At 36.6% G+C, this 26,715-nt stretch overlaps 1 protein-coding gene across 1 annotated transcript in view; it reads left to right on the top strand.

The window, feature by feature from the left end:
- Nucleotides 1-19,633: 19,633 nt before the first annotated feature.
- LOC149795552 (sulfotransferase 1C2-like) overlaps nucleotides 19,634-26,715 on the top strand; it is a 61,136-nt gene continuing 54,054 nt past the window's right edge. The window contains exons 1-2 of the mRNA XM_089965372.1: nucleotides 19,634-19,938; nucleotides 21,895-22,124. Of these exons, the coding sequence (XP_089821498.1) occupies nucleotides 19,770-19,938; nucleotides 21,895-22,124 (399 nt within the window). The 5' untranslated portion in view covers nucleotides 19,634-19,769. The remainder of the gene's footprint in view (nucleotides 19,939-21,894; nucleotides 22,125-26,715) is intronic.

The following is a 26,715-nucleotide window of genomic DNA, read 5'->3' as shown; positions in this document are numbered from 1 at the left end:
CAATTTATCGAGGTTCCACACCCTTCCCCGTTTCTTATGCGGACGTAAGTTATCAGTAGACCCCCTCCCCATGCTCAAACGTATGCATTTGGGTTAAATTACCCCCACCCCCAGCGTATGCATTTGGGTTAAATCCCCCCTCCATGAGCACTGTGATGGAGCAAATTTCTGTCGATCTATGGAAAGCACATTAGTTGAGGAGAAACAACAATGAATAGGATGTAATGTGATTACAGCGTCTTGTTGATGGGGAAAAATTACTACAGAATTTAGAAACAGACTATACACCGGGGGAATTTGTTGATAATTCTATGTTCTAGCGGCAAGTAGAGACGTTGGGTAGCAGATGATTTTGTACGTGTGGGACAATTTCTTGCAAAATTGGAAACTTGGATTAAAATACAGTTTTGTTTTAAGGTACACATTTCCATCTTTTATATAATGTATTTATTTTGTCTGATTCTAAAAGATGCATAGTAAATATAATTTTCTGGGTTACAGGTTCAAGAAGGTCATGGAGTGGGTCTTCGCGTTGCCATTTAGAAATCACATTTTTATGTGCATTTCGAGTCAAAATATGTGATATTTTGTACACTTTATGAATATCACTTTTTTAAATTAATGTACGATTGTTCTTTCTGGATACAAAATGGATTTTTGACCCAAAATAGCACGTGATACAATGTTTACAAAAATGACAAATCGTTGCGCAGAATTATCCGACGCGCAGAATTGGCCGACGTGGCAGTATACCATATATTGTATTATATACTGCTTATACTAAATAAATCTTATAAAATAAACTATGAAGCTGGAGTCTTGTTTAATTCATTAATTTAATTTTATATGTCGTACAACTACCTGAGTTAATTATTGAAAAAGTGCAATTATTGGGCAACAATACTGAGCTTTCCACCAAACATTCATATTTCTACCAGAGGTGGAACAGTGTAGCCTTGTAAAAGTTTTAACAATGACTTGCAAATATCGAAATAAGGGTAATCAGTGGCAGAATGAGTATATTACGTATATCATGTATGCGGCAGATGTACGAATAGCCTTACGTAAATTATACACACGGCGGCAGTGCTTACAGTCTTTCCAGATGCGGTAAACGGATGCCGTGAGGTATTTTAAAGGACGATTCATATTGTTAATATACGTTTTAGACTACAACAGAATTCATGAGGAATGACTTACTTACTAAAATTCTAAAACATGTCCTCTTCCAAACGGCTATGAATAGATTATCGTTGTTTTTTTTCTTTAACAGACCATCCATTTTAGGTGGGTAGGTAGGTACAGATGCAATGATAATGTATAATTCGCAACTGTTTAGTACGTCTACAACACACAAATTGGAGCAGCAGGGAGGGCAAACAGCCTCTTATTGATTCACTCGTATTTTCGCAAATTAAGCCTTCCTACAAAAAAAAAAAATAAAAAAAAATGCGTATCCAGCGTAAAACAACTTCGTTTACCCTTATCGCCGGTATGTTTTTTTTCTTTGTCGCGCTGAAGGGAAAATGTGCGATTGTCGGTGACAATTTGGAGGCATGTCCTCCCTGCTGCTATGAATTAAAAATCGTATCTAACCCGACTCGATACCGTGTTCGAGGATCATGTAAATTTATTGTTATAAATCCTTTCGGGTTGATTGGGCATGACTAAATAAATTTCTAAACTTATTTATATCCATATCACCACTGCACCAAGTCTGATGTATATTTCGTAACGTGTGTATCAACACCGTTAAACACTGCAAAAATATTACAGTTATCCCTGATCACTTTCGGTATCTGGGTGTATCGCAGGGTTACATAAATCACATCTGTGTTTTTGTGCCTACCTCTGGAAAATATCCTGGCAGGATTTGATTGTTTATCCAACATCACATCATCGTACACGACTAAATTATTAATAAATCCATCAATATCATCAATACTTGGCGCTTCAGTTATAAATTCAACAACATCATCACCGTCGTTTAATGATTTTGCACTTTCATTAAAATCTTTTAACACTTCGTAGCATCGTTGATCGTCTACACTTGGTGCTATCAAATACAATTTATCCCACTTTATCCACTACATTATTAAATTAAGTAAAAACTGTGTCTTACCACTCCCAGATGGTCCAATTATAATCATACGAACAGAATTTGGTAGCGCTGCGTGATGCTTAACTGGTTCTCGTTTCCTTGTTGCAGAAAAGTCAGTGATTTCCTTTAGAATAATATAAAATAAATATGGATTTATATTGTGTGAAATGCAGGGCGCGCACGCCAACAAGTGATCTAACAACCATTACAACAAAAAATAATAGATCTGCGGTTACTGGCAAGTGTGAACGATGCGGTACAAAGAAATTTAAATTTATTTCCACTGGCAAGTCAACACAGTAAGGTGAAAAACCAAAGTCAGCGCCAAAGCCAGTTCCAATTAAAAAAAAAACGAGGTGGTGATATTGCCGCCAAGTTAACAAAGTTGCCAGGAGTTCCGTGGGCTAAATATCCAGGAGAAAAACATCTCCCAGGATATAATTACTGTGGTCCTGGAACCAGACTTGATATCAGACTTGATGACCAAGATCAACCAAACCCAGGTGAGTATCCGATGAACGATATTGATAAAGCGTGTCATGCACATGATGTAGCTTATAAAAGTAAAAATCTAAAAGATAGGCATATCGCAGATGTAAAATTAATTCACGCGCTAAATTCCATCACTGATAAATCTTTCAAGGAGAGGTTAGCTAATTGGTTAATAAAATCTGCAATGAAAGATATATTAGTGCTAGGTGCTGATAATTAATTATAATGGAGTCGATTTATTATTCCCCAAGAGGATACTAGAAAGGTAACGCAGCAATTAGTAAACTCGCAGAAGCAGCAAAAGTCACACGTGATACTGCAGCAGATTGGTTATCCAAACAGGCAATATGGCAAATTTATCTACTACGTCCTAAGAAAATTAATTTTGCACATTTTAATGTTAGTGATCCTAATGAAGTTCATCAGGCTGATATATTATTTCTATCACATGATACCGTTCGTCGTCGAACATATAAATACGCGTTAACTGTAGTTGATGATGCAAGTAAATACAAAGATGCAGAACCGTTAACGATTAAAACAGCATCTGAGGTTGCTTCTGCTTTTGAACGAATTTATCAACGAGGTGGTCTGCGATGGCCACATCTGTTACAAGTTGATCCTGGAAAATAATTTCAGGGTGCAGTATCATCGCTGATGAAGCAACATAATGTCACCATCAGACGAGGACATACTGAGATTCATCGTGATCAGGCAATTGTTGAACGATTTAATCGAACACTTGCTGAGCGGTTATTTAGATATCAAATACGCGAAGGAATTCATTCAGGACAAGAGATCTCGCGAATGGGTTGCAAGATTACCAAGCGTGATAACTGCATTAAATAATGAAATAACTCGAACAACCAACCTATTAAGGCAATTTCCAAAAAAATAAAAATATACCACAACGACGTGATTTTTCATCACAACCAATACTGGGTGATGTCACTGTGAGATATTTATATGAACCAGGTGAACTTGAAGGTGGTAAAAAAAGAGCGACTAATCCTATCTGGAGCATCACGACACACAAGATATCTAACATAACTAGATCCACTGGTAGACCCGCAATTTACAGACTGCATTCAACTGCTCCTCAACATGGATTCATACGTGAACAATTACATGTAATTCCCGAGGACACACAATTACTGCCCAAATCACTTAACTAGCACCCAGACGTCGATTGCACTCAAGATATGTCAGCATCACATTTTGTCGTGTATGACCGCGACTACTATCTTTTATATCTACTGTGAATTGTCTTGGATTATTACTCGAATACTGCCACAACATTATACAATTACAGCTCGCACAGTGATTATTCTGCTGTTGTTTCAGTGTCATGATAAATTCAACATCAAGGTCAAAATCATGATTATTTTTTGGTCACTTTATTTATAACCAGCCAATTTTTTCTTATTATATCACTGTTGTTTTCATTATTAATTTCATCAGCCATTGACTCGTCCAAGACAATTCTCCGCAATTGAGATATTCTTCTGACTCTGGACACAGCCAAGTAAATTAAGTTTGACCATTCGATGCGATCATCAACGATCCAAACAACTGTATCAGTAATAGTCAGTCCTTGAGATGAATGAATTGTCATTGCGTATCCTAGCGTCCACGGGGATTTATCAGCGCGTAGTGCATCTTCAACAACATTGACATCAACTGTGACAATATCATTTAATACTAAATTCTGTTTCCCTGATTGTCCTGGTATATCAACGTCAATATTTTGTAGTCGTGTATCAGCTGGTCTATAACACAACGGCAATGGCAGCGTCGGGAACTTTTCTCTTTGTAATTGAAATAACTGCTGTTGAAGTGTGTCTCTGACTATCTTTCCACTTGCCACTATCAACTCGTTTGGTCTCCACGTTTTCCAAAAGTCGCTCATTGAAGTCTCTCAAATTATTTTACGCATAATTTCACACTGAATTTTATTCGGTTGTAGCCTGATTAATTTCTTGAACTCGTTTAATTCTGCATCAAGAGATCTATAATCATCAGACACATCATCATAATCAACACAATCTTTTAACCACAAATGCGGAGATGGACCAACAAAAGGTGGTGGCTGACCGTGATCGCCGCACATAACTACTGTAGCATTTTTTGTTAGCAGCCAATCAAGAAATATTTTTAATATATCTAACGACAGAGTGCATATTTCATCCCAAATAATAAGCCGCGGAATATATTTCTCTCCCATTCGGTGAGGAGTCCACGCACCACCGCTGTATTTGAAAAAGCTGTGATAAGTACAAGAATTGACTTCTCGTCGTTTCATCCCCCTGGCGATTCTGTGTGTAGGTGTTAGCACAATCATATCAGAATTTCGAAATAATTCAATCGCTCGAGTTGTCTTACCAGATCCGTCCGCCCCGTTCAAATAGACGGTTTTGTGTCTGGTGATTGGATCATACACAGACGGTTCCAACAACACTTCTGATAATTCTGATTTACAATAACTATCTTTAACCGTAACATCAGCGGATTCACAATAACAATGTAACATTTCCTTTTTTATTCTCCACGAACTCCATGATTCATCACTGCTTGTAAAACGAGCCATTGATTCTGAATATCTTTTATCGATATAAAATGAATCCGTTGCAACTCTAACTGCAGTGTCAGGAAATCTATTTACCATTGATAGCAAATTTATAGAAACATAAGCCAGCATAGAAGATCTTAAATGTGTGTACTGAGGTGATTCTCCATTAATGTAACTAACAATTGTGCCCAACCGTGTTCCGTCACACAAGTAAGCGTCCTCCCGATTACAAAATATATTTCTCGCAGCGGCATCAGCAATTATAAAATATAATTCAACATCATCCATAATCAATCGTGAGTGATGCCGTTTATGGTCATACGTACCACCTTGGGTAAATTTACCGATTATTTGTCTACCAAGATCTTTTGCTGTTTTTTCACTGACATTCCCGCGCATACTCTTCAATGACCTCATCTACACTGATACGCTCCGGTGTTGGTAATCAAACCAAAGTCTGCGGCCGATATGATATAATTGCTTCACTGACAACCAACGATACCAATATTTTACTGTCAAGCATATATCGTAATAACACTATTGGCGCCCAACGTTTCTCCGAGAAGTGTCTACCAAACCAAACATAACAAATCGGATGAACATTTTTAGAGAATTCAAACGACGTTACACGAGCAAATCCTGTCAGATCAAAATCGGGTAATGGACCATTAATTGATACTCTTACCATCTCATGACAAGGATGACCAAATCTTTTAAAATATCCAGCACACTCTCCCATCCTGAGAAAACTTCCCGGATCACACGCGACCATGTCCACAGAAATGACATCGTTGTGGTCATATTCGGTATTCCACAAACCGCCGTGTCCATATTCGATACAACTTAACTGAACATCTTCAAGGAACTCAGCGCGTGTTGGTCTCCATGATTTTTTTTCTCGAGCAGCATGGGCAGCAACTGACGGAACTGTAAAACACTTAGTTAATAACTGCTCAGCGTTTTCTGAATATCTCTGTTCGAGTTTTCTCATTTCTTCATGTAGAGATTCTTTATGATATAATTCGCCATTAGATCTTACAAATTGGTCATACTCACCATCTTCGGATCTTTTAAACAACCACATCGATACAGGGTCGTTTTTGCTTATCCGGCTGATAGCATCAAATATTCCACCCCTTGACGAGTAATATTTCACAACACGATTTCGTGGAAACATTGTTACTGCGTTAGTCCAAGCATGAGCGTTATGGTCAATAATTTCAATTGGTGCTCCCTTTGACTTATTCGCTGATTCATATAATACCTCTCCGGTTAATGTTTTTACAGTTATTGGAAACTTCAATTTACTTGATAACTCAGCGACATCGTTTATTGACGCTCCTGTATCCTTAAGCGATTCAGCCCATTTGTTTATTTTTTCACGTCACAGATTAGTTAAACCGTTTCCACGCTTCGTATTTGTAAAATATTCCATTAATCGCTCAGCTACACAATTCAGCTTTGAGAATTTCATTGGGGCAAGTTTATTGATTTATGGTTTTTTTATCGGATTGATTCCATAAATGACCGCGGTCACAGGATACGATCAAGCGTAATATGGTTTATCAATCCGAGTCAACATTCCTGGTTTGGAATCTTTACTTAACAGAGCGGTTTTTTCCATTAGCAAGGACAGGGTCACGTTTGTGACGGATAATCCACGTATCGGAATCTTCTTGCACAATAAATTTTATTCTGAAAAAATATTTCTGAATATCAAGGTAATCAATAATTGTTTTCGCTCGTGCATCATTCATTGTAGCGTCCCTGACAGAGCCGGTGTCACATATAATTTTGAATGTAGACCATACGTGAGATGCTCCATCATTACGAAATTCTTTTGTGGTATTCCTAATAATATCAATCAGATGAATCAGGGCTCGTCTCCGCGAGTCAGGGGTTAGTCTGTCAAGATCGAATCTAGAAGCTTTCCAGGGCTTCATTGCAAATAATCTTTCAAACTCCTCCATATTATATTTAAGACAAACATTTAAAAAAGAAATATTATATTTATATAATGAATCAATGCAAGTGGTTTAAAGTTGGATTTGTAACCTTTTGTAACAAATCCTGCAGGAAAGAATTTTGTGTTGAACATTCCCGAAGCATTAGAAAGGGGAGTTTAGGAACAATACCGTGTCTGCAATGTGGTGTTGGGGTCAGGGGTAAAACACAGTTATTTGCAAGTTGCGGGGAAAAATGATACCGTGAACTTAAAAGATATTATAACAAACAAATAAAAATAACAATGATGCGCTAAAATGTGAGCGCGATTATATAACTAAGTTTTCAGACAAATTATAAATTAGACAAATACATTATATATAAAATGAATCAAGAATTTGTCCCACGTCCCATCATCAAGAATTACGAAGCGAATCGCGATGGAATAGTCAGAAATTGCAGGTTGAAAAAAACCAGTTGGTTTTGTTAATAATTCTGGTTTCTTAGTTTTACTGTTGGGAAGAAAATATATTACTGTCATCGTTTCGTGGTCCAAAATTTCTTGGGAGAGATCAAAGACGGTCTTGTGATCGATCACATCAACAATATTAAAACCGATAATTCTTTATCCAATCTGAGAATTATCACACAAAGTCAGAATTGTAAATTTGGAAACAGAGGATGTAACAATAAAAGCGCCAAAACAATTTTATCCATAAATCTAAACACAAGCGAAAAAAATATTTCATTCAATAAACGAGGCTGGCAAGTATTTTGATATTTGTCCGCCTTCAGTATGAAAAGTCGCAGAAAATATATACAAATCTGCCCTCTCAAAAAATATAAGCAAAGGATTGATTTTCATTATTGTTAGATCGAGATTTTTTAAATATAAATTTAAGGGAGATAACTCCGTTAAGCATATCTCTTGCAATTAGTTCCCTCCCCTTGACTTTCAGAAGGTGTCATTACCTTTTGTGGGTAATATATTATCCTGAAAAGTAGGACTAAATTCAAGTATTATTTTGCAACAACTGAAGTCAAATGGTACGTTATACAGTTAACTGTAACGAATCGTCTATTGTATATAAACTACAAACGGGCAAACGGTTCTCCGTGTTACCTGTATGATCACAACAGGGAAGTAAAACATCTCCAATTACTTTCCCGTTGATTTTATCAAGGATTTTATCAAAAACTGTCAACACGGGCGGGCGTACAATAAATACTATTTTTTTCTTCTTCACAGATAAAATCCTTGTTTTATTAAATTCGTTTGGTTTTCTGGTTCATCTGTATTATTTCTGCGATTATAGTTAAGAAATGAAGTACGAAAAACCGAGTGAGCTATTATTGAATTTCTAAGTTTCACTAAGTTTATATACTATTGCGTCCGTATTATGTACGGGGTTTCCAATCCCAATAAAGTTGCACACCTTCCGCGTTATCACCTTGACGCGGTGACATTTGGCACTTCGCGGGATTGATTTTGGGGAAGGTGTGCAAATCTATTGAGAGTAGAATATAACCCTGTATCTGTCGTGATGTCCTACTGTAAATACATGTAAATACTATGTTTTGTGATGTCTCTGTAAACTTGCTAAGATGCGGTGGCACCTTAAGAGTTTACAGATGTAAATAGTGTTATGTATATATGTATATGTTGTACTGTTCTTACTATACGTCAAACCTACTAGAATGTTATAAAACAATCTAGGGGGGCACGGTAAATAGTGATATGTATATACATGTATATCTGTCTGTGCTGTCCTTATATGTATTCCTCTGAACCCGCTAGATTATCATTTGGCAAAGGTTCACATGGGGAATGTTACGTCTTTTGCAAACACACCCTCTGGGCCTTCTATACTGTTGTTTGACAGGTTAGGGGCTCACATGGGGGTTGTGTTTCCGCTCCTGAGTTTGGTAGGATGTCATAAGACACCCTAGCGGCTCATATGAGTTGTGTTGTCTCTGTGTGCACTATTCTGGACTTGGTAGGATTTCATATAATGGTGTACACATTTTTCTTCTTCTTATATATATATATATATATATATATATATATATATATATATATATATATATATATATATATATATATATATATATATATATACACATATGAATTACAAAAATATCAATGATATGATTGTTGCTGTTAAATTTTTTTGGAAGAAAACGAAATTAATATATCCGATGAACTAAGTGCTGAAAAAATCATGTCTGATTTTGAAACACTACACGAGGATAAATGCGCAGTGCGTTATATTTTGCCTGCTCAGTACAGATTTATAAAAAAATATCCAGACAGAGTTATATAAATCGCTGGCTACAGTAGAAGAAGCACAAATAAATGAATTTGTTTGGTTGTCTCGTGCAATTGAAAAAATTAGGTTGGAATTAGCCGAAGAATATGAAACAAAGAAGGTAATAAATACTCGCGTAAAACAACTAAAAAAATGTATGTCAGATTGTGAAGTCAAGTACCTAGAAATGAAGGACTTGGAAATGAAATCGCCTTGATGAAGTCAAGTACCTAGAAATGAAATCGAAAGTAGAATGTCAGTGACGGTAAAAAAATATTTTTTTACTTGTATCAATCTGATACAGATAATTATTATTTTTTAACTTGTATCAATCTGACTTGTATCAATCTGATACACATAATATTTCCCTTAGTCGATCGGATTTAATGCAAGAATGCGCCTAATTTAGAATTTGATTTTTTTTACACGTGACCATAGAAATATGTTCTCGCTGTAGTTTATCCAGCTGTGATTGGGTCAATAAGAAGTCTTCGTTACCGTACACATCAATAACTAAATCAACTGGGCCGACTATAAACCGTGTAAATATCTTTTTGATGTAGTTTTCAAGTACTTGCTTGTCGTGTATGAAAACCTTTACATGTTGGTACATTATATAATACTCGCTTGATTAATTGTCAGTAAAAAATAAAATTTCTTGTATATATATTGTTTTACCTTTCCGAATTGAGAAATCTTCGACTTCTAGGATCGAAAATCCTTAGGATTTCACAAGTAAATTAATATGTAGTGTTTTATTTCGCAAATCAAGAAGGGGACCAGATTGGTCTGTTAGTTTGAAATTTATTTTGGTCAGCCACGGATTATGACATCGTAGCTAGACTGGATTGATCGGCTCTTGCACAATCAGAAATACAGGTGGTTCTTTCGGGGTGAATGAATAAAGAACAAATCCTTGCTGGACTTGATTTGATACAGTCTTTTCCGTGCTGTAACTACCATCGTTTACATCACACAAGATTGATCGCGACCACTGGGGTTATATTTACGATTTCCGGGGATACATGTCGGCCTTCTCCCGTTGAGCTATTGTCGTACGTGAGGATAGTTGGCTCCAGTAGTGTTTTTCTCCATTGTGCAAGTATGTCGTCAAAGAACTCATTGATGATGTCATTGACTGATTTTCTTAACTCGGTTGCGTTGTACCCAGGAAATTTAAAATTCGGTAGATTGGCTTCTGTTAGCGAGTATGCTTTTACAAATTCTCTTTTAGAACCACCGAGGAGTATGTCTCCAATGCAATCAATTGTTGCCTGAATTACTCGCTGGTTAATATATTCTATGTCGGATACAAGCTGATTTAATATTTCAATCCGCTTGATGATTTCGCTGCGTAAACTTGTTATATCAAAAAGATGTTCTTCGAAACTTTGCCGTAGTCGCTCTGGAATCTCAGGCCATCCTAACACTGATCTGATCGAACTTTGACATATATCCACAGCGTAGTGGAGGGTGCTTATTTCGATTGCAGAAGACAGCGTTGGCTCATGAACAGTTATTTCTATCTTGGATTCTTTTCCTGTGGTATTTTTTATTCGACGTTGTATATCCCCATTGATTTCTTTGATTTGATAAGACCCGGTTGGTAACCTAATGACATTCCAGTCGGGAGTGCCATCTTGTTTATTTTTATTTGCAAACACAAACGAATTATTTGCTGGTAATCCACCGAACGATTTTGATCTGATATTGGGCCAGCTGTGATATACTCGTAATTGTGCTAACGTGATCTCGTTTACTGGAATCGCAGTTGGAAAATTAATACTAAATTCTGGTTTAGTTGAGATTACTGTTATCGAAGAAGTTTTCACGGGCTTTGTATCTGCGGCTATATTGAGCAGAGCTCAGTGAAGTAATTCCATCATTATTTATCTTTTGTCTTTTCAAATGACTGATGTAGTCTTCGTATATCTTTGCCATTTGCGCGGATTCGGAATCGGATATTGCTGTATCGTCGAGGCTTGATATCAGCGACGATAATTTCGAGTAGGCGCTCGTGGCCGCGTTTAACAGTGTGACATATTCGCGTAATTTTGCGCTAGCGCATGAAGATATTTTTTTCGCGATAATATTAGCAACGCCTGCAATTGTCGTCGATGATGAAACTGTAATTACTACCGCGACTGCAGTTGTCACTGGTGTTAACGCTGATAATACTACTCCAGTGGATTCAACTAACGCGGATACTGAGTATACTAACACATCTAACACGATTACACGTCGCTTGTATTTTTTTAACTTTGTGCATTTGTCAATGGTATTTTTTAACCCTGATTGCCATTCGCATACTTGATCGTATCTATATTGCTGCGCTGTTGACTCTGACTCCATTATTTACATTACGCGGTAACCAATTGAGGCGTTTCAGCTACAAATTCTAAACACCATCAGTAAGATGTTGCGGTTAATTTCTCATCAGCTGCTTCCAGTATAAATGTTTCTTCGGTTCCCTTGTTTAATATGATCGTCACAACCCAGGAAAACTTGTCGGTAGAATGTTGCCAGGGATTCGTTGTAAATATCTCAAATTTAGCGGCACTGAACACAGACAGTCTGTACACGCCAGTGACTGTTGCGGTATATTTGATAGTATTATTTTGTTTAGACCATATTGCGAATCCAGATGACACCGTGTATACTATGTTGGTAATATGCCCGGGGGTAACTGCACGTGGGATTTTAATCAAACTGGTTTTGTTAACGATCTTATGAATCCCCGTTACGATATCTTGCTGTGTTTGTCTGATCGTGTCAATGTTAGTTTTGATATCAGAAAGTTTCATATCAGCGTAGGGCGGAGTACCAAAGAATTCCTCTGCGGTTTCATTAAGTTTTCTAAAGTTTCTGCGAAAATTTGCACACGCGTTTACGTGAACATCATACTCGGCCCGCAACGTGGATAATTTACCGTCAACGGCGTTAACATAATTTTTCATCTCGGCATCTTCCGGGGATGTTGGATCTCTTAAAACCACTATTTTGTTTCCGTTCATGCTGAGTTCACCTGTCATTGTGTCGCCGATCTTTTTTACGCGTTCCCCTGCAGCTTTCTGCGTATCATCTCTTAACGCCGCGATTGATATTAGTGAATCCCGGATTTTTCCGCTGTCAGTTAACACAGGGATGTTACCCGGAGTAACTCCAATAACCCTACGAATTATTTCATGCCATTTGATATCGGTAGTTTTTAGTTTTCCGTGTCGGTTCTGAAAAATAACAACCTCATCTGGGTCTATCCCGGATAAGGATAAAAGATTGTCGATTTCATCTTTGGTCGCATATTTTGATAAATCTACGTCGCCGCGTTTTTTTCTCTTTGTTGTGAGAGAACATCCGTAAATATCAACCATTATTTGCTAGGGAATTGTTTAAATCGACCCGCGGTATACTCGTACACGACTTTGTGAGGCGGTTTGGTTGATTTTGATATCGCGTCAAGTACCTTAATTATGGATCATATTGGTGGATCAGTTAGTGTTTGGGTTGGTAGCGTCGAATACCGGACTGTGGATGGAGTATTTTGTACGTATTTTAGAAATTCAACTGGCGGTGCTAACCCATAGGAATCAAAATAGATAATTCCACGTGGATGTATCGCGTAAGCAACCCAGTGAGTACCTGGACCATCGCTGTTATCGAGATTAATAATTCCAGTTTCCGGATTATTCGGTTGTTGTGGTAACTGATCTCGCATAAAGACGCCTCTGAAAATTGTTTATATTTAATTGTTAAGCGGCATCGAGTAAATCAAAATTTGACATTGTTGTTAAAACACTCTGGGTGAGACGTTTTGCGTCTAGAACCGCTTTGGGTACCATGAGGGGGCAGTTCCTGGAAGTCTTAGGCCGTGTCCTTTTTTGTATCATTTTCCAGTTGCTTTCGTTAATGCCATACCAGCAGCGATTCCAACAGCTCCTAACGCGGCTGATTTTGCGACAACTGGGGCAGCAGCAGCTATCAATGCTGGTATTGCTGCGAGAAGTAGAAATATACCACCTGTTTTGACCATATCCTTAATGGCTGTTGAAGCGAAATCAAGTTGAGTTCCAGTTTTTACCTGCTTTGCTTTATTGAAATGTTTTAGTTGGGTTTTAGTCAGCGATAACTTGTTTGGACCACCATTAGCGATTTCATCGTGTTTTAGTGTTATCGTTGCTCCACATGCGTTCGCGTTTTTCGATTGTAATTTTTTCACCTGACCAGGCGTCAGAGTGACATTAACTTGACTATATGACATTTTAGTTAATACGAGATTGATCTAATTGTTTACATGTTGTCCACTGGTGCATCAACGAATCTCATTCGGCCGCCAGCACCTTCATGTAACATTGCTTTGTCACTGAGTATAACATCAATTGCTCTGTAATTATCTATAGCTCCTCTTCTCGCGGTCGCCCCGAAGTACACATAAACGACAGACTGTCTAGTTAAATCAAGACGTTCTAGTGAAAATTAATAGATTGGATAGTGAGAGATAAAATCCAATTGTGATATTTGCAAACCAGTATCAATATTTAGATCACGCGCTAGATATTTCGTCAAACGTTGATATGCACGTGCAACATGATTATTATCAAAATTTAACAGTGTATTCTCAGATGGTTCTTGATGTCCATTTATTTTTAAGGAAATTTCTGAGACACCGAGTTTGTCAAATATCATATAACTCCGTGTTTGTGAGTTTATTCGTGTAGCATCCTGAAGAGCAATAAAAATATGTCGCGGCGCGGAAACCCCTTGCTGTGATGTTATATGCCATATAAATAAACCATTATTATTTCTTTGAATACTATCTGTGGTTGTTGTAAGCCACGATAACAACAATTTACCACCTTGATCCATAAAAGAAAGCAGTCGCTATTCTTCAGCTATTGCCGGAGTCATTACCGGCATCCATAGTGATAGTTTTGTTATTAATACTTTACCAGCGTCAACCCCGACGGCGGGTTGCCATAAAGCATCGTTGTCATCATTTTTTCTAACAAGCACAACCGTATGTTTTGCTCCGAAAATTACCTTTCTGACATCTCTGCAAAATCCAAAGATATGTGACAGCGGATTCGCACAAGAATAGTTTCTACTATTTTCTTTCGACATTTGTCTACCCGTATGAAAACCTAAATTAAATCCCGGACTATTATTAATGATCATGTCTTCTATACCAGCAAAGCAACAAGAGGATCAGCACCGTTTTGTGGTTGTCTAATAGTAAACAGATCACTGTTAGGATGATCAGAAGTGTCCTTGGCAAACATCATTGATGGACCAGCTGATCTTGTAAAGTCGTCAGAATATCTTGCTAGACCAATTATTGTTGTAGCAACATCGACATCATTCTGAATCGATTCGATATTGTTTCCATCAATCATATATACGGCGCTACTAAACAAGACCATACTTCCTTTATTGACAAAACCGACTGTATCTCCCGCGCCGTAGTCTGTGTGTTTTTTTTATATTTTAATTTCACCTTCTACTTCAATGAAAGCCTCAGCGGGCAAGAAATATCTACTTGTATCTTGAACCTGTAATTCAATTCGTCCTCGTTGATTTGGGTTTCGTGCGTCATAAGAATAATACTGAAAATCGCGCACTGATTCATTTTTAAGAACCGGTTCGTCTATGTCGAATGCTGCGTCGGATTCCCGTTTAAACATTTTATTATAAAAGTTATCGTCTAAAACGAAGACCGCTTCCCGCCGCCAAACTTGTATTTATTTCTTGATTTATCCTTTGATTTATCAGCGACGCTAATTTTTGATTTGTGGCTTCATTTATTACTTTGCTAACATTTGCAGGCATGTCGGCGGTGGCTGGTAATTTTACCGGTGGAAGTTTTCTACGTATTAATCTTGCTAGTCTGTCCTTGATTGCCAAGAACGCTTTACTGGCAACGTTACCAACAACGCCAGGAGCTTTATCTTTAATAACATCAATGGTTTTCATTGATAATTGTTTTGCGATTTGGTATTGCTTTTGGAGCCATCCTCGCAAATAAACCCCGAACAACATCACCGAATCCCTTTCCATAAGTCATCCTGTATACGGGTACTCGTGAATTTACAACTCTGACCATGACTGGTCTACGATCATTTTATTTAATTAGTTATTTATTTAACTAGTCGCTGTAGTAGCCATTGACGGTAACACCGTCCGCGAGTTCATCAATAAGTTCTCGGTATATGCTAGCATCCATGATTCCACTTTGAAATAATCGCGTTTCAGATATCAGCTGCTTCATTAATTATTTCTGGCGAGTTATTTCCAGCTCGCTTTCCTCCTATGAGAACTTCTAACCGCGATACGTCATTGATGATATTGTTAGGACAAGTAAGACCACATTCCAAACCACTGCCAGTTGCTCCTTCTTCTGTTGTTTTCTTAAATAGTCTTAAGGGTGATCTTTCTCCTTTTGCTTTTTTAAGTAGCTCCTCAGACCGTTTAAGTTCCGACATCAACTTTTGCTGCGTTGAAGAAGACTGTTGTTGTTCTATCTGTTGCAGAGGTGGAGAAGGTTGATATGAAGGTTCCTGCTGGGAGGGTTGTTGTTGTTCTAGTTGTTTCAGTGTTTCTTTATAAAGTCTCTTTACTTCTTCATCAAGACTTCTGTATTCTAAATCATCATCTCTGCCTTGTTTTTTTTGTTTTTATATATGCGATATATCCAATTAATAAGATTATCATCATTTACTTTTTCAGAACCGGGTTTTAAGATTCTAGATTTATTAAATATACTAATTAATATTTTTTTCAGGCAATTTTTCTATTTTAGTATTTCTAATATCTTCGACAAAATCCTCCCTAAATTTTGCAATCAGTCGAATATTTTCCTTTATTGGTTTAGACGCAAGTTCAGTACGAATTTGTTCAATACCTTCAAGTACTTTTTCACCGACGGGTGGAGCTGCAGCTATATCAGTTAGAAGACCTCGTAAAAGTTTTTTTTTGTTTTTTTAGTTCTCGCTGCTATTTTTTCAGTCTGCTCAGCGGTCTGTTTTAATATTGGAAGAATACCTTTCTCATCCTTGGTATCTCCTAGTAAAGCTCTTTCTGTGATCGCCGCAGCTTTTTCAGTAGCTGTTGTAACGGGTTTAAATAATTGTTCTACGTCTATTGCATATTCAACTTGTGCTTGTTGCCGCGCTTGTAATTTTTGATTTACAGAATCTCTCACGGGAAGATATTTCTTTATTGTTTCTAGTCGCTCTCTGGCTAATCTAGTGGTATATGCTTCTCCAATGTTGGCCATTATTGTTAACTTAATTTTTTAATTTATGACAACAGACGCGCAAATGTTTTTGTTTTTTTTGTGTAATCATTTTTTGTCTGAACATAACACACATTTAGACAAAATCATATACATATATGAACGACAAAATTACAGCATCAATCAAAACACATCTTGAAAATTTACACAGCAAATACTGTCTCAATTTGATGGACCCAGAAAAACTAACTAGCATATACGAATGCGTAAAAGAGATGCCTGACAATCTCGCAGAAGTAATGCGCGGCTGCTACGAGAGAGAGACCGAACATTATGACTGGAGAGAGAGAGAGGGGAGTTTGTTGTGGCGAACTTGCAAGATATACACAAACTCGAAAATGAACTTTATGAATTAGAAATGATAGATAAAAGTACACGCGATATCATCCAAGAAATAAAAATCTCAGAGTGGGAAATCCTTAAAATGCTTACAACACAGTGTGAAATTATAATTGTTAGATATGATCAAATTCACGAGATTGAACCGTTATATAAGATACTCGATAAAATCGAACTTAAATTAAGAGATCGTATACGTGTATTTGATAAACATTTTAAGATTTTTATCGAGGAGGTCAATGCTCCTGAACATTATGGAAAAATTTAGTGGAATGTGATTCTCCAGCATTGATAATTTAAATTTTTAATTTATAGCCGGAAATTTATGTCAGCAGACGCTCAAATATTTTTCTTTTCTTACATCGATAAAGGCCTTGGTTTTCGAAAAGGGACGCAGGAAGGAGCAGGGAGGGCGCGCCTCCAAATTGTCACCGACAATCGCGCATTTTTCCTTTGAAGTTACAACAAAGAAGAAAACCCACGGCGATAACATGTAAACGAAGTTGTTTTACGCTGGATACGCACATTTTATTAAACGATTTTTGTGTTTTTGTAGGAAGGCTTAATTTGCGAAAATACGAGTGAATCAATTAGAGGCTGTTCGCCCTCCCTGCTGATATTGGTGTAACTTTTTTCCAAGAAATTGAAATACAAACCTGTTTATTGCTATCACTGAGTTACATCTGATAATGTGTACTTCCAGAAGTACTGTGCACGTCAGTGTTCATTCTTACAGCTGCTGAGTCTGGTTTTGCGTGTGATGTCATGACCACGTGACACATTTTTCGGCAGAAATAACGCGATTGGTTCCAACGATTTCGCACGTTCATAGTCTGTTACACAGTGTATGCAGAATTAAAATTTAGGAAAAGGGCTTGTGTTTGCACTCAGCATCACATGGTGTCAAAATTACCTTCAGACGTGAAAATTGCATGTATAAATTTGAGATTGGGGTGCATTAACTTCTGCTATGAACTGCCATTGACATCTCTGGACAAGTGGAAAATATTCGTATGCTTTGCTTTTATACAGGTATCCAAAATATTGACATTTTTTTTAAAAATCTTACTTGTGTATTGTATTTTTTTTAATGATTTTTGTATTCTAGGCCGGTGATTGCATCATTAAATCTGTGCATAAAAACGGTCTCCTGCTCTCTGTGACTGACGTCTCTGTGTGAACAGGAGGATCCAAAGCATGAGACATGCTATATAATTAATTTGACAACTTTATGCACGAACTACTACAAACAAAAGGCTAAATATACAACTCATGACACGCGTAACATGCAAAGTAAACAAGCCGTATTTAAAAAGAAATGTGCCATCAGTTAAAAAGGCGTCTCTTAGAGCATCCATGGATAACACATCGTAGCGGTAATGGACATTAGGAATGAATATTTTTTTGTTTTGTAAATGAAAATTGGGGCATTTTAGCATAACAATTACGTCAAACAGATGATGTCATTGAAAATTATCTGAAATCACAAGCTTTTTGGACAAAAATGCATGGTACGACGGTACAGTGAACGAGAAATGCAGTGCTGTAAACATGCTAAAAATAAATCTGTGAACTAATCCACAATAACAAACAAAATCCTATGGACAGTTTTAATAATACGATTTCCAATATGACCCCCCCCCCAAGTGTCCAACAATGCATATGTATGGACTAATCTTAATTCCCAGTAAACCCATAACTGTCCCACACAACCTTGAACTCTAAAAATTATATCCAGAATAAATAAGAATGAACAACAACAGCAACAACAACAAAACCCCAGTATTGTTTAAACAATCTATGGGATGTCCATAATTAAACAAATGGGGAGAGTTTTAGGACTACAACACACTTATAATTTAATGGGGTTGTCAACTTTGAATAAAAAAAGATAAACTATGACGGATTACATCTGTTGATATAAAATTAGGATACAATAAGAGACCTACATTACACAAATTTATAATCAGTAGCAGCATAAAATCCTGCACCGTGCACCTGGTAAATTTATTTACGTAATACCACTCAAATGATTTTGAACACTTCTAAATCATGGAAAGAGGAATATATGCATAGTGAGACAAATAATTATGATACCTATATGGTTTTACTACCCACATGCATCTCTCTAGCATAGATCAATGCAATTAAAAATTAAGTGTGTGAGTGTGTGCGTGTGTCATTTGGATTTTTAACGTAGGTTCAAAGTTTTGTTCAGTCTATCCGAGATAAAATATATCCAATATAAGTTTCAATAATCTAGTCGTACTTCCTACACTGTAATGCTCAATTTTGTAAGAATCAAAGCATGTGACAAGTTTTTAAATGAATTTTAGTCTCGTGCCAGTCATTGTCACAGGCAATGATGGGGAAAGATCAAGATCTCACGAATATTCTTGTGCAAGTATGTATACTATTTCCTAAATGTACCCCCATTCGCAAGATAATACCCTGACAAATCATACTCGGAGAAAACTGGGCCTCGGTCTTTAACGTTATAAATTACGTCTGTTTTTTGTTTTCCTCTGTTTTTTTCGTCAAGACTCGATTTGCATAATCAGTTGGTATTTATAGTCAATGTCACGTAACGCGAGAGGTGTAATTCAAGTAGATACGGTTTAATATGGCGTGACGTAAACATACCTTGGCTAGCGATGTGATTGACAACTATCGAAAACTATACACTTTGCCGCTCAACGCACAATATTTTGTAACATTTTACAAAAGATGGAGATCAAAGAAAACTTTTCGAGTAAAGGGGAAGGTTTACCAATCGTCTCCGCACCGTTTGTGAATTGGAAGGGCGCGGTAGTTCTTCGAAATACTGATTTTGGAGAGATCGAACGGATGGTTGCTCGGGAAGATGACATCTGGGTCTGCAGCTTTCCGCGATCTGGTAAGTCTTCCCAGGCACTTTCACTTGCATTTTCTTTTATGCATAATGCGGAATTTCATTATTTCGAGGAAGATGCGACAGTGGTATGTCTGCCGATTTATTTGACCTCAATTATAGGGGCCCCGCGTGCCAGTATGGTGCAAAGCGCTCACCGTTACGGATCACTGCCATCTCACCTCAGTCTGCGTGGGTTCGAGTCTCGGGTTCGGCCAATGTGGGTATGTGAGAAAGTTTGCCAGTAGGTTCTCGTGGGTCAGTGGTTCTTTGAGTGGTTTTCCACTGGCTGCCATGTATAGCCTATCTTGTACTGAAAAATGGCGCCCAACCCTACAACAGCAACTTTGGCCTAAATTATAATTTTCTGTGTTGAAAATGATAGCATAGACTAATAATATTCGAAGTCACAAATGCAGTTACTTTTTCTTTAATCCTAAAATTGTTGTAGTTGTGTCGGGCGTACGTTTGAGCCCATTATAGATGTTAGAATTTGTTTAACGGACAACTGGTTAATCTAGGTCAGCAGACAGTTTACCTCAATATTTTGTATTGGTGGTAGAAATATGAGGATATGGGAGATAACATTTTCTTGAAGGAAACTATTTTTCCAGCCAAGGGGTCATGGGGACATGGGGCCACTGCTAAAACGTTTTAATAATAATGAAAAACATCCACATCCCTCTTTCCTTTAGATAAATGATTACTGTTCTAAAACCTGAGGAACGAATTAATCACCTCTCCAAATTAACAACTAAATTTAAATGTCGAACAGTAACTGGTTTCAACACTTACACTGATGATACAATTGAAAACATATGTAATGAACTCTGCTGTACACTAAAATACTGTTTTAACAAAATGTGCCGAATTCATCATCCTAAATGGATGATAGACTTTGTGCAACAGTGAACGGAATTAAGTCAGTTTTAAGACTTAGCGTAAAATAAGGTTACGGAGCACTAATCAAAGGTACCAAAAATGCCCTGTTTCAATCTACGTCGTCATACTTGCTTGCATCATGGTTCAGACTTGAGACAAAACAAAATGGATTAAAACCGTTCATAACTTTACTTAAGAAATGGCCGTTTATTTTTATTTTACTTTCACTGACGTATGAAACGAAAATAAAAGAAAAATAGTCTGTGCAAGCCGAGTTGATGCTCTTTTGTTTGTTTGTTTGTTTGAATATCGTGTTGAATAGACTATTGTAATTTTGTCCAGCTTTCAAATTATCAACCAGTATCGTTAATATTTAAACATAATGAATCGGGAAACGAAATCTGTAACTTGACAGCGTGGTTCAAACTGGTCGTTGGTCACTAAGTCTTTATACGTGCAGCTTCAGTTGGACTATATAGTCCAATTAAGCAAAAGTGAACTCCACTGTGGATAAAAAGATGATTAAAATGCAAGAGGAATTCAATTTGTTTAACTGTCCCAATTCTGAAATTTGGGAGTGGCGCCCACTTGTCCCAGCTAGTGAACAACATTCACACTTAAAGAAAGGAGATTATATTCCTCATCAATTATTATATTTTCTACTGGAAATTACATATCGGTTTATTTCATGTGTGTGTTTGTGTATGTGTGTGTGTGTGAGAGAGAGAGAGAGAGAGAGAGAGAGAGAGAAAGAGAGAGAGAGAAAGAGAGAGAGAGAGAGAGCAAAGTTGCATACTCGAAAATAGCATGAGTTCACTTACATACTTGACTGTTTCAGGGTCTTACAGAAAAAAATAGTAGTAGGAAGAAATCTAAAATATAGATTCATAATAAATTTGAGATACGTGATAACATTAAATGGGTCAGTTTTGTGAAAAATAGTTAAAAGTGTTAGTGATTTTTGTACGGTACTGATAAATAACAGTAATGTTTCATGGGGGATGATATTGGTATTGGTTATAATAGTAGCAATAATGTTGTAAACGACCTCAAGTGACACTAGACGTTATTGCTTTAAAGGAACTACGCTAATGCAGGAGATGGTATACCTTATCCAAACCAACTTGAACTTTGAAACGGCAAGAAACAAACAACTTGACGAACGATTCCCATTTCTGGATCTGTACCTGCCAAAGTACGAGTACTTCCGGGGCGTAAAGTACATTGAGAGCTTGCCATCTCCGAGATTCATCAAATCTCATCTTCACACCCACCTGCTTCCAGAGTCGCTTTTCAAATCCAACTGCAAGGTGAGAGAGAGAGAGATTATTTCAATGTTCTTCTGCAGCTGAGAATTTTCATCTCTTATATTTCTTTTGTGGTGGATGAGTGTGCGCAAGGGATGAAAATTATATGTTAATTTTAAGGAAACGAAAGCAATTCTTTCTAGACATTATGCATGCAATAATGCAATATTGCTATCAGAGAATGGATGTTTTAGAAAGTAGAAATTACATAATACTTCTTAAAATACAAGCAATATTAGTAAATATTTTACTGATGTTTTATGAAAAAATAAAACGATCATTAGAATATGTTACACATTAGAAATATTGCAGTTCTACTTAGGACTTACGAAACGTTTGATTTTGTATTCCATGTATAGGTAAGTCGGTTCGAACATCTGCTTTACGGCAATGTTACATGAAAAAGTGTCATATGTGATCTCTCGTAAACTAAGCTGCCAGGACATACAAATTGTCCCGTCCCTCGCAGTTCATGCTTAGAATAAGTCAATGTACTACTGCTGTTTTTGCGTCGTGGAAACCGGATCCAAGTAAGTTGCATTGTTACAAAATGAAATCCAATCATAAATTAGGGTAATAATCCGGACTCTATGGAGGCTGTGAGAGATGGGCGACACGTCATGTAAATGTATTATGCGTATCACGTGATAGACAAAGTGAAATTGTACGACACGGAATGACAGCAGCTGAGATGATATTCAATAAAGCTAGAGGAAAACGATGTTCCAGGAGCTAAATTTCGTTGTTTTGGAATATCAGGACATTCAGTTTGTTAGTTGAAGCGATGGCTTTAATGTCGTGGATTGACAGTTGCCGGAAAAAAGAAGCCTTAATTAGTCAAAATGTAAGTCGAATAATCATTGCGATAATGATTAATGTATACTGTAAGTAACGTTACTACGAGTTTGTTATTGTAACATTCTTTTCAGGCAAATAAAAAACTTCAATCTATAGAAACAAGTTATTTTCACTGCAGGAACAGATAACTAAAACTCTTCAAGTCCATGTCGACCTCTATATGTAGCGTATTTTGCCATTTACCATTTATCATAGGGGTAGGGAAGCATGCAAAGATAGGTGTATCACGATATACAATGTTGTTCAGAAATATACAAACATACAGAAATATGTACATGTAAGTAAACAATAAATAAGGACATAAACAATTACAAAGATGTACACAATTATTCATCCTATTGCACACGCAGAAGGCATTACAATACTTTTTAACAGGTTCTAGTCTGAATATATCTCCCCGTTTGTTTCTACTCCCTACTGATTTAAAAATCGAAAAGCACAAAAGCGATGAATGACGCACATAATTTAGTTCATTTATTGATTTATAATTCCAAACATTATTATGCCCAGGTTGGCCCTAGCACCACTATCATCTGTGCGATTCATTCCCAAAAGACGTTTTCAGTGTAAATGACGACCATGTTCACCAGTCATTTGCTGTTCCTGGACAAGTTCATTTTCACTGATGGGGTGTATGTACTACTACGCATGTACGCACATAGGAGGAAAACACTTTGTCATCTGCTACAGATATTTACAATGTCGAATCAAAGGAAAAGAATGACAACTGCATAGTTGCCTTTCTCGTGGATTTAACAATCGGTGTAATTTTTTTGTTCATGTATGCAAAGGGATATAACTCTAAATTGTCAACATTATGTTCATCCATGGAATTATCAGGTAATTATCGAATAGGATGAACTACGTCCCCTTGTTGTTGGAGGAAAAGCAAACTAGCCCATAGTGTACGCGATATATTGCAGTGCTTGTATGGAAGATCCGTTATATAGAAAAGGCGCTGTGTTAGGGCCGCTCTGGTTACAGTCAGGTTAGAAATTATAAATCAGTGAATGAAATGACTAAGTTCTGTGCACCTTTTATAACATTACATATTTCCATTATCATTGATATGGGGGTACAAGCAAATGGGTAAGTATATTCAGAAATATGCATGGGGTCACATAGTGTTTTGAAATGTTCACAAATAGATTTTGTTGTTTTAACAGCTGAATTTTTCGTTTTTTAAAAATAACTAAATGTCTACTTTTACGACTTTGTAAAATTCTAAATGCAGATAACAAATCATTTGCTAACGTTGTTACTGCACACATTTGTTTTTGTTCTTGATTACATTTATATTGTGCATTCATACTTGAAAACATTTTTTTCTTCTTTCATTTTATTAGTTTTAAGTGTATAGAATGAAATATCAGAAGCAGCAGGGAGAGGTGAATCAGAGAAACTTTGGATGGGTTATTTCACGAAAATAAAGCCTCCTACGAAAATAAAAATAGAAACGTCAATAACGCAAACCGACAGAGATTTCCCTCTAATTGGGTTAATGCATTTTGTTATTTTATTTTTTACGCTTGTATTTTCAAATTTGTATGTATTCTTGTTTACCTACCTGTTTGTCGACACCCCCTCCCCCGCTATGTGAAACCAAACTGTAAACCGCGAGCTGTTCCTTACCTGTATACGGCATATATATATATATATATATATATATATATATATATATATATATATATATATATATACGTGTGAAGCGGACGCGTGTTTGTGTCAAACAAGCGGCAACAACTCCGGCGGCCTTAACGAGTATGTGGATATCAACTGCGCTATATACAACCGTCAGATTGTAATTATCTCTGATAAATTTAGGTATTTGCATAATTAGACCATTAGTATATCAATAATGGAATCTGGCACAGCTAAACTAGCTCGACAGGAACTAGAGACAATTAAAAAATATCTTCCAGTCCGTGATAATGTGAAGCAACAACTACAAGAGCGTTAGGGGTCTAAGGTGTAATTTACAGAAGGTGCAGAACAGTTATTTAAACCGGTTAGAAAGGCTACCTAAGGACCTCTTCCCACATGACAGGAAACCGCTAAAGCAACAGGAAAAATAGAAGAAAGAATTATATATAAAAAAGATTCTACGAAAACATCTACGTAGGATACCTGCTGCTCAACCAGTAAAAGAAATAGTTGAAGGTATTGTCCAAACTCGTGCTGAAATAAGCGATATAAAGAATCTTATACCAGAACCAGAACATGAACAAACAAAAGTTAAAACTGAAGTGAACGATAAATTTACAGAAAAGAGCACTGCCTTCATAATTTTTTTTTTGACAACGTCGGAAAATAATCTGCGTTTGTCGTGCAAAGTTTTAATAATAGAGAAAAAGTTTTGAGATCTGAGTATTTGGATCAGAATATGAGTCGTGAAATCTGGTACAAATGGATATATCACATATACTAGGATGCTGATCAGGCCAGTAATAATGATACAATATATATTGCTTTTTGCGAAGGTATGAATATATTGTTTAGTAATATATTCATGCAAATGTATGGCTGAATTTGTTATTGTTGGTCTAATTTGTTTTAAAATTGTTACGGTCAAACTTCGAGGGAGTATTTAATTAATTCTGTTAGAGAAATCGAAAATTTTTGGAAATATTATTTTTGAACGTCCTGAAAACAACGAAAAATCAACCAAAACATCTATAAAAAATGAAATATCGTACCAGTAAAAACAACTCTGATGAAGAAATTTTAATTTCTCTAAAATAATCTAATAGATACACCCTCGAGGTTTACCACTTTATGACACCTCTTAGCCATTTCATAGTATCTCCTGCTCCTTAGGACACCCTGTGTCTCTAACTATGTGTGTTTTTTATGTGATTCCCTGTCCACCCATACAGTGTTTGGTGTTGATATGTTTTAGATAAATAATAATATAAATAATATATGAATTGTGCAGGGAGGGTTGCTTTTTGGGTTGCTCATCATATTGTTTTAGTTTCTCTATCCCATAAGCTCTGGCAATATTACGCACTCCCTTTCATTGGCCTGGGCTGGTTTAAGATCTGATAATCTGTGCTAAGTAGAAACATGGGTCTCTAGTTTATGAGTTCCATTATATCTCCTTTGTTTTTGTAGATGAATGTTATAAGGTCTTTTTCATTGTTTCTGTCATTTCATCGTTGTCATTAATCGAGCTGTAAAGTTCACTTAGAACAGGAGCTACTTGTTTTTGAAATTTTTGATAAAATTCTGCAGTTATACCATCTACTCGTGGTGACATATTTTTGCTTAATTATTCGATTGCTTGGCGTATTTCGCTAATTAATATGGGTTGTTCACATTGTTGTTTTTGGCAAAGTCTTATTTGTGGTAGGTTTAGTTTCTTTAAATATTCTTATAGAGTTTTGGTGGAGATGTTTGTGATTTTCGTAAGGTGGTGTAGTACTTCCTATTTGAGTGAAGAGTTCCTATTTGCTTTCTTTAATTTTGTCTCCTTATTTTAACTGGAAGATAATCCTTTCATTTCCTCTCCTAATTTACTCTTTCCGGTAAATTCTTTTTTCTATTTTATTTATGTCGTCGTATTTCCCTTATCTAATTTGTGCACCATTGAATTTAATTTCTGCATTTTTTTCTAGGATTTGTTTAGTTATTTTCTTTTGTTCATCGTCAATTTCTGTATTATTTGATATGATATTGGATTGTGTTTCTGTTATTCTGAGGTTTTCCATTCTTAGTCTGGAGAATTTTTGTGATG

The sequence above is a fragment of the Sinohyriopsis cumingii genome, chromosome 7 (assembly GCF_028554795.1).
Source record: "Sinohyriopsis cumingii isolate HCF-2022 chromosome 7, ASM2855479v2, whole genome shotgun sequence".
In the NCBI taxonomy this organism is placed as follows: Eukaryota; Metazoa; Mollusca; class Bivalvia; order Unionida; family Unionidae; genus Sinohyriopsis; species Sinohyriopsis cumingii.
The sequence above is the reverse complement of the archived record's forward strand: the minus strand, read 5'-3'. Positions and strand labels throughout refer to the sequence as shown.